An 8,495-nucleotide genomic window follows, 5' to 3' on the forward strand; every position below is an offset into this window, starting at 1 on the left:
GGTCCTGGGTTCAACCCCCAGTAACTCCTCGAAATAAGTAAACCCAATTACCTCCCCCCACCCTAAAAAAAAAAAAATTAAAGAAACAAAGAAAAGCCCAGACTCAGGGTATATTGATCCACAAGAAGGGCTGGAAGGGCACGCATGTGCACGCGTGTGTGCATGTGTGCACACACATCCCCGTAGCAGCTCCAGGTCCCAGTGAGCAGACCTGAGGCCCCTGACACCCTCCTTCCGGCAGGAAAGAGGCACTCCTGGAGCGAGCCAGGACCCGTCACCGCCAGCTGGAGGAGCTCAGGCAGCTGCAGGCTTTCCTGCAGGCTTTCTACGAGGTTCTCCTTGGTTGGGGTGGGGAGTGGTTGTGCTGGGGGGGGAAGGAGTTGCCCCAGGAAAAAGCCACCCTTCCCCGGGGCAGCCCAGAGGTGAGGTGGACAAGCACCCTAGGCAGCAGAGCCTGGTCCTCCCTGTGTGCCCAGGTGGCCACATGGCTGAGGGAGAAGAACCTGGTGGCCCTGGAAGAGGGCTGGCAGGACCCAGCCGGGCTGCAGGCACAGTGGCGGAAGCAGCAGAATCTCCAGGCCAAGCTGGATGCGGGTGTGCACCACCAACAAAGGCTGCAGACGGTGAGGCCCTGGGGGCCTGGGCCGGGCTTACTGGCCAGAGCAGGGCAACCCCACAGAGCCCTGGCAACTGGCTCTGAACCACAGCAGTGGATGGCCAAGTTTCAGTGAATGCTTTCTGTTTACAGATGCTGTACTAAGCACCAAAGGGTAGTGAGTCACAGAGGCTTCCCTGGGGCACCCTCTCCAAAAATGGTGCCTTTTCAAGAATTTCAAAGATAGTGTTTTGTTGTGATGGTTTTGAAAACTCTCTTGGAAAGACATCAGAGGAGAGTCAGGGCCCAGCTGGAAGTCCTGTGGGTGCAGGAGTCAAAGTACAGCACCTTTTTTATTTACCCTCTTCCACCTACAAAGGGTAGGCCCTGACCCCAGGCTGCCTCAGTCTAATATAAGTATTTGAAATGTTTTCTCTCGTTTAAACAAAATAACCATTACTGTCTCCATTATGTGGCTAAGAAAAATGAGCTCAGAGAGGTTAAGGAACTTGCCTGAGATCACACAGCTAGCACACAGACTGCAGCCACGGGGGTGGTAGTTGGAGCCAACACAAGGGCCCTGATACCAGCAGTCCTGACTCCATGAGGTGTGTGCCATGTTGTGACTATAGGAGGGGCAGAGGCTGCTGCAGGAAGGCCACCCGGCCTCGGAGACTATCCAGGAGCGCCTGCAGGAGCTGAGAAAGCTCTGGGAGGAGCTGCAGGCCAACTGCCAGAGGAAGGCAGTCAAGCTACAGGAGGCCCGTGAGGTGAGGTTGTGGGCTACAGAGCAGGCTAGATGCAGCTCTAGGCCTCTCCCCTGCATGCCCACCTCACATTCTGCCTCAGGCCCAGCATCTGCGGCGGAGTGTGGAGGAACTGGAGAGCTGGCTGGAGCCCGTGGAGGTCAAGCTAAGGGCCCCCATCGGGGGCCCGGACCAGCCTGGGCTGGACGAGCTCCTAGGGGCACAGGGAGAGCTGGAGGCAGCAGTGGACAGGCAGGCCGGGTGGGCACAGGCCCTGCTGGGCCAGGCCCAGGCCTTTGTGCGGGAAAGCCCCAGCCTCGCCCAAGACTTGGAAGAGCAGTTCCAGCGGCTGCTTCAGAGGTAGATCCATCCCTCCTCCCTGCCCCTCACGCATCTCCCCAGGGCCTCCCCCAGCCAGCCCATGATGAGGGGCACAGGGTGGGTCACAGTCTGGCCATCATAGTGACAACCAGGGTCCCCCACCCTGGTCCCGCCCTCCACTGCTGCAGGTTCGAGGGCCTGAGGGAGCCCCTGCGGGAGCGCAGGACAGCCCTGGAGGCCCGGAGCCTCCTCCTGCAGTTCTTCAGGGACGCTGATGAGGAGCTGGCCTGGGTGCGGGAGAAGCTGCCCCTGGCTGCCTCACGAGACTGTGGCCAGAGCCTGAGCACCGTGCGGCACCTGCAGGAGAAGCACCAGGTGTGGGCCCGTTAGGAAGGGCAGGGCCATCCTCCATCCGCCACTGGTGCTGGGAGCTTCCTGCCTCCAAAAGGCTTTTGGGGCCTTAGATTCTTTGCTGGTCACAAGGACAGGGTTCTCTTTGGGGGCATCTGTGGGATCCCACAAGGTTTCAAACACAGCTCTGGGTCCCCAGAGGAGCACCCAGGAGCATCCCCGGGTCCTGTCTCTGCAGAACCTGGAGAGTGAGATGAGTAGCCGCGAGGCTCTGACCCGGGCAGTGCTGGGCACAGGGCGCAAGCTGGTGCAGGCTGGGCACTTTGCCGCCCGCGACGTGGCTGCCCGGGTGCAGCAGCTGGAGGATGCCGTGGGCTGCCTGCGGGCAGAGGCTGCACAGAGGCGGCGGAGGCTGCAGGAGGCTCAGGAGGCCCAGCAGTTCCTGACAGAGGTGAGGGGTGAGGTGGGGCCGGGCAGGAGGACACCCAAGGCGTAGGCAGGCCTGGAGGGTAACCCCCGGCTGGGGCTCCAGGCTCTCTGTGTGTTTTCTGTCACCTCCACTGAGTCGTTTCCTTCAGCTTGTTTCCCAGAAAACGGCCCCCCGGGTTTGGGTTGGTTTTGCTTTGCTGTTTCTTCTAAACCAGTGATTCTTAATCAATGCTTTACATGAGAATTACCTGGAACCTTGGAGAAATGCTGATTGCTACCCAGGCTCCCTTCCAGACCAGATCAGAATCTTATGGGGGGAGAGCCAGGCATAGGGAGTTGTTGAGGCTCTCAGGTGATCCCAGTCAGCCAGGCCGAGAACCACTCACTGCTCTAAATCTCAAGGTCATGAACTCAAAGTTGAGAGCCCTGGAGGGTACCACCCAGGGAAAACTGTCCCCTTTGTCACCCAAGCTCCTGGAGGCAGAATCCTGGCTGGAAGAGCGGGGCTGTGTCCTGGACACGGAGGAGATGGGCCAGAGTGCCGAGGCCACTCAGGCCTTTCTGCGGAGGCTGGACGCCACCAGGAGAGAGTTGGAGGCATTCAGTCCTCTCATCGAGAGGCTGCAGCAGAGAGCTGCCCTCCTTGAGAGCAGGCCGAACCCAGAAAGGTGGGTCGGAGCCAGGACCAAATAGGGAGGAGAAGCAGGGCCCCTCCTGTCCCTACAGAGGCAGAAGGCTGATCTAGCCTGGTGAGGAAGTGCTCTAATGGGTTGTCCTTCCTGCCGCAGCCCTAAGGTGCTCGCCCAGATGCGCGCAGTGAGGGAGGCCCACTCGGGGCTGCTGCAGAGAGTGGAGGGCAGGGGGCAAGGCCTGCGGGAGCAGCTGCAGCTCCACCAACTGGAGCGGGAAGCCCTGCTCCTGGACACCTGGCTGGCCAGCAAAGTGGCCTCTGCTGAGTCCCAGGACTATGGGCAGGACCTGGAGGCCGTCAAGGTGAGTCACTCCTGAGTGAACCTGGAGGACAGTGGATTACAAAGGCAAAGAGGGAGGGTGACAGGGGAGCAGATGGGAAGTGGGGGCCTCTGGGCAGATCCCTGCAGTTCTTGAGGCAGGGCCTCAGGATGTCAAAAGTGGCCGATTCTGCCAAGCCCTTCATCAGCGTTGGGAGCTGCAGGATACCACCTCCAGAGTGACCCTCCCCGGCCCTACACCCTGCAGGTGCTGGAACAGAAGTTTGATGCTTTCAGAAAGGAAGTCCAGAGCCTGGGGCAGGCCAGGGTGCAGGCCTTGCGGGAGCGGGCAGGCTCCTTGGAACGAGCAGCACCCAGGTGCTCTCCCCAGATTCAAGTGCACCGGAGCCGCGTCGAGGCCGCTTGGGAGAGGCTGGACAGGGCACTGAAAGCCCGCACACAGGTGGGTGCCTCCAGACCAGACCAGGGGCAGCCGAGGGGTGGGGACATCTGTGCCTTCTGTCTGGGCCAGGGACAGCAGACCCACCAGTTCAGTTGGGTTTGGGTGTGGGTGGGTGAGTGGAGGGAGGTGTCTGCCTCTAACTCCCAGTGCCAAGCAGATCAAGAGGCTCAAAGTCTTCCACCTCCAGCCCCCTCTGAGTCTTTGCACCAACTTGGTTTCCTCCTTGTGCAGTTGACACCTCCAGGGAGAAAGAGCATGTCTGGCCAGCATCTGACCCCCTCTAAACCCCCAGCTAAACGCAGGCTTCAGTTTCATTAAGACACATGCCTCTTTGGTGTCTCCTTCACCACACAAGCTCACTGGGTGAGATCTCATCCTCATGCTCTGAGTGGATCTGTACGCCAAGGAAATCCTCAGTGTTCCCCTATCACCTTAGCTCTCAGCCAGAGCTGGCAGTTTCTAGAAAAGCAGCCCAGATCCCTGTGCCCCTGCCAGAGCCTGCAGCCCAGGGAGGCTGTCTCTGAGAGTCCTGGCTGGGCAGCCTCCTGAGCAGACCCTCTTCTCCTCAACCAGATCCCCCAAACCAACTTCCCCCCTCACATAGACCCATTCCCGCCTGCTTCCGAGTCTCCACCTCTGCCTTCCTCATAAGTATGCACTGAAGACCCTCTCCTCACAGAATGTCCCCTGGGGCCCCACCACGTGTCATCAGCAACATCACACATTCACTGAGTGGCTGCCACATCTAGGACATTTTCTGCACCTGGTGCTCATGGAAGAGTCACCAATCCCCGTGGACTTGTTGGTTACCAGGGGGAGAGGGAAGTGGAGAGGGGCAAGACACGGGTGAGGGACTGAGAGGTACAAACTATTAGGTACAAAATAAGCTAAAACTATATACTGCACAACCCTGGGAATATAGCCAATATTTTATAATAAGTATAAATGGAGTATAACCTTTATAAATTGTAAACCACTACATTGTACACCTATAACCTATATAATATTGTACACCAACTATACTTTAATTTAAAAATAAACAATTTTGAAAAATAAGGAAAAAATAAAAGGAGGTAGCCCAGGAGGCCATGTCTCCAGGAAGAGAGGACCATGGCCAGAGCAGGCCCTCCCTCCTCTCCCAGAACCTGGCTGCAGCCCGGGAGGTCCGCGGCTTTGAGCAGATGGCAGCCGAGCTCCGGGGCTGGATGCAGGAGAAGGCCAGCCTGATGGCAGGAGATGCCTGTGGCCACAGCCTGTCGTCGGTGCAGACCCTGCAGCAACAGCACAGATGTCTGGAGGTGAGGATCCACATGCCACGGCCTGCCCGTCTCAGCCCCTCCCTGAAGGCGGTGGGAAGGGAGGGCCTGCCTCAGGTTGTGGAGCAGTCTGGAAGCAGAACCGACTCCCCAGAGGAACTGGGTGCTCCCTGAAGAGGAGCAGGCATCAGGTGCCGGGGGGTGAGGCCTGATCATGTGTTCTGGCGGCAGAGGGAACTGACAGCCTTGGAGAAGAAGGTGGCACAGGTGCCGACCGAGGCCTGCCGGCTGGGCCAGCTACACCCCGAGGCTCAGGAGGGCCTGGCCAAGCAGCTGGCTGAGGTGCAGAAGGCCTGGGCCAGCCTGAACGTGAAGGCCCAGGAGCGGGGTCAGCAGCTGGAGCAGGCTGCCCAGGGCCACGCCTTCCTCGGACGCTGTCGGGAACTGCTGTAAGTGGGTCCTCCCCGGCTGTTGGCTTAGCTCTACCCTGCAGGGTCACCCCAGCTCTCTGGGGAGCTACCGTCCTCAGCCCCTGGTGCAGCTCCTGCCCTGCTCCACCCCCCTCCCCACCCCACAGGGCTCCTGGCCCTGACAGCAGCTTCCACTGCCTGCCCGCAGAGCATGGGCTCAGGAGAAGCAGGTGATGGTGTCTTCAGAGGAGCTGGCTGGGGATGTGACTGGAGCTGAGCAGCTCCTGGAGCAGCATGAGGAGCTGGGGCGAGACATCAAGGAGCACTGCCTTCAAGCCCAGAATGTACGGCAGGAAGGGCAGCAGCTGGTGGACAATAGCCACTTCATGTCCCTGGAGGTATGAGCACTGAGATGAGTCTGGGGCTGAGCTGGGCACAGAGCCCAGTTACCCAGGGCTTCGGAACCCCCAGCAGAAGGGGAAGGCCAGGAAAGAGGTGGGGAGAGAGGGCAGAGAAGAGGACGGTCCAGGCCTCAGGGTCTTCCCCCACACCTCTCCTGGGCACTCCAGCCCTGCCCTAACGGGTGCTCTGGCTGAGCATCCCACCCACGGCGCCCTCCCACCAGGTGACCCAGTGTCTGCAGGAGCTGGAAGGGCGGCTGCAGGCGCTCGAGGAGGCCTGGGTCCTGCGCCAGGGACGCTGTGAGGAGAGCTGGCATCTGCAGAAGCTGTGGCAGGGGATGGATCAGGCCGAGGCCTGGCTGGCCTCCCGGGAGGGCCTCCTGCTGGACCCCAACTTCGGGGTGAGCTGGGGCCCTGCCCCTTAGCCAGCTGCACTGACAGCCACAACCAAGGGCAGATCCCATGGCTCCTCTGCTCACTGTCCCCTGGGCCAGGCTGTGGAGGGTGAGGGGAAGGCTCTCTGTGCCCCCACGAGCTGGGCCTCACCCTGGCTGCCTTCTCCCCAGCACTCAGTGTCAGACGTGGAGTTGCTGCTCTGCAGACACCAGGACTTTGAAAAGCTGCTGGCTGCCCAGGAAGAGAGGTTTGCCCAGCTTCAGAGGAAGGTGAGGGTGAGCAGAAGCTGGGTGTCCTAGGAGGGAGGGGCCTGGGGACCGATGGCGGGAGCGATCCTGGTCTTAGCCTGAGAGTTGGGTTATCCGCAGGCACTGAGCCCACACCTGACCCTTCAGGAGAGCGCTGCTCTTCCCTTGCCAGCTAGAGTGTCCTGTCACCCCCACCTCCTGGTGAGCTAGGGCACCCTGTGGCCTGGGATGAGAGGGAAGTCTCTTGAGCTGAAGCAGGAAGAGCTGAAAAACGAGGAGACAGGGGCTCCCTCTGGGTGGGAGCGGTGTGGGGAGGAGGGGCTGGGGCACAGAGCCCACAGGAACCCTGACCCGGCCCCCCTTCTCTTCTCCCCAAGATGGACCAGAAGCTGCTGCAACAGGTGAAGGGGCTGCAACCCGAGAGGCTTGGCAGTGGGCTAACCTCCCTCCAGCAGAGTTTCTCAGGAAGCTGGTGGCCTGGAGCACAGCTGGCTGAGACAAGGGACCTGCAGCCAGACGTCCCTGTTGGGACGCACATAACCTTCACCACCACTGTCTCCCTGGAGCATGCAGCCGGGGCCGTAGGGGTAAGGATGCAAAGGGTACCCCCACCACGGAGGGATCTTCAGGGGAGCTTAAGTAGCAGCTCCTGCCGTGGGGGAGGAAGGTAAGTGCCCAGGGATTCCTTCTGCTGCAGCTCCCTCCACAGGACTGCTGGAGGCCTCGGAAGGCACAGGGCCAGGCGCCCTGGAGTTGTGGTGGACACACTCCCCGCCACAACAATCTGGCTCCCTGGGGCCACTGCACAGCTTCTGCCCTCATCCAGGATGGGGTGGGCCCCCTTCCTCCTCCTGGGTTCCCTGGAAGTCGCTCCTTGGCTCCCGCTTTCCTGTGGGCTCCTTGGTCCAGCCTAGCACCTGCCCTGGGAGCCTCTGCAGACACACAGGCTTTGACAAGGCTGGTGTGGCCTCACCGCCTTCTCTCCACAGCCTAGCCTGAGCCGCCGGCACAGCTGCCATGGGGCCTTGGGGGACAGCTGCCGGAGCCTGTCCTGGGATGAGAGGGCGGTGGCAGAGGTACCGGGCAGTGGGCGGACGGGCACAGGACAGAGGCCCCACAGGGGAAAGCAGGGGTGGCCGTGGTAACCCCTGCCTCTCATCTCCCCTCAGAACGTGGCTTCCACAGCCTCCTTCGACCTCATAGAAGCCCAGTGTGAGAGGCCAAGGGACCACTATGACGGAAAAGACACCTCCTTAAGGTGAGGGCCGAGTCAGGCGAGAGACGCTGGCCCCCAGACATGCTAACTCAGCTGGCATGGCCTCCCCAGTGCAGCTGAAGGGGCTGGAGGCAGGGTCCTCTGCCTGGGAGGCAGGCTTTGACCTATGGCTGTCTGGGTGGCAGGCTGTCTGGGATGGAGACCCTATTCGCAGCACCATCTGAAGGGCAGGCTGAAAGCCGGCACTGCACCCTGAGCAGCACGGCAGGTAGGCTCCAGGGGAAGCCTGGGGGGCGCAGGGGGCTTTGATTCCCTGGGCCCCAAGCTGCTGGTGTTTAACGCATCCTCAGAAGTTTCGTATCTGGTACTTCTATAGTCTGAGAGGTAAACAGGACTTGTCTTTTCTCAATTTAAGGCTCAGAGAGGGTAAGCAACTAACTAAAGATCACAAAGCTGATTAGTAGCAGAGGTGGGCCCAGGCTCGACCCCCTGGCTGCCTCCTAGTTCTGTTTCACCCATTTTGGAGTCTGACTCCCCTGAGCCCTTCCTTCAAGGACCCTTGTGGGCTTCCCCAGGCTCTGCTCTGTCTGGCTGAGGCCTTTTCTAACCTTCTAGTCTTAAACCAGCTCTGAATGCACCTCCCTTGGGGTATCTTGTAGCCAGTAGCCAAGCCCAGTTCTACCAGGAGGGAAACACAGAACGCACCCCAGCAC

General features: G+C 60.3%; 1 protein-coding gene across 1 annotated transcript in view; it reads left to right on the plus strand.

The window, feature by feature from the left end:
- The window catches only part of SPTBN5 (spectrin beta, non-erythrocytic 5), a 36,818-nt gene that overhangs the window by 26,415 nt on the left and 1,908 nt on the right, over positions 1 to 8,495 (plus strand). The window contains exons 41-59 of the mRNA XM_032480867.1: positions 242 to 332; positions 477 to 623; positions 1,228 to 1,365; positions 1,445 to 1,701; positions 1,851 to 2,037; positions 2,252 to 2,464; positions 2,914 to 3,110; positions 3,231 to 3,435; positions 3,661 to 3,855; positions 4,998 to 5,153; positions 5,343 to 5,560; positions 5,730 to 5,919; positions 6,147 to 6,323; positions 6,489 to 6,587; positions 6,687 to 6,767; positions 6,944 to 7,153; positions 7,556 to 7,642; positions 7,736 to 7,824; positions 7,968 to 8,050. Coding sequence (XP_032336758.1) covers positions 242 to 332; positions 477 to 623; positions 1,228 to 1,365; positions 1,445 to 1,701; positions 1,851 to 2,037; positions 2,252 to 2,464; positions 2,914 to 3,110; positions 3,231 to 3,435; positions 3,661 to 3,855; positions 4,998 to 5,153; positions 5,343 to 5,560; positions 5,730 to 5,919; positions 6,147 to 6,323; positions 6,489 to 6,587; positions 6,687 to 6,767; positions 6,944 to 7,153; positions 7,556 to 7,642; positions 7,736 to 7,824; positions 7,968 to 8,050 — 3,020 coding nt within the window. The remainder of the gene's footprint in view (positions 1 to 241; positions 333 to 476; positions 624 to 1,227; positions 1,366 to 1,444; positions 1,702 to 1,850; positions 2,038 to 2,251; positions 2,465 to 2,913; positions 3,111 to 3,230; positions 3,436 to 3,660; positions 3,856 to 4,997; positions 5,154 to 5,342; positions 5,561 to 5,729; positions 5,920 to 6,146; positions 6,324 to 6,488; positions 6,588 to 6,686; positions 6,768 to 6,943; positions 7,154 to 7,555; positions 7,643 to 7,735; positions 7,825 to 7,967; positions 8,051 to 8,495) is intronic.

The sequence above is a fragment of the Camelus ferus genome, chromosome 6 (assembly GCF_009834535.1).
Source record: "Camelus ferus isolate YT-003-E chromosome 6, BCGSAC_Cfer_1.0, whole genome shotgun sequence".
In the NCBI taxonomy this organism is placed as follows: Eukaryota; Metazoa; Chordata; class Mammalia; order Artiodactyla; family Camelidae; genus Camelus; species Camelus ferus.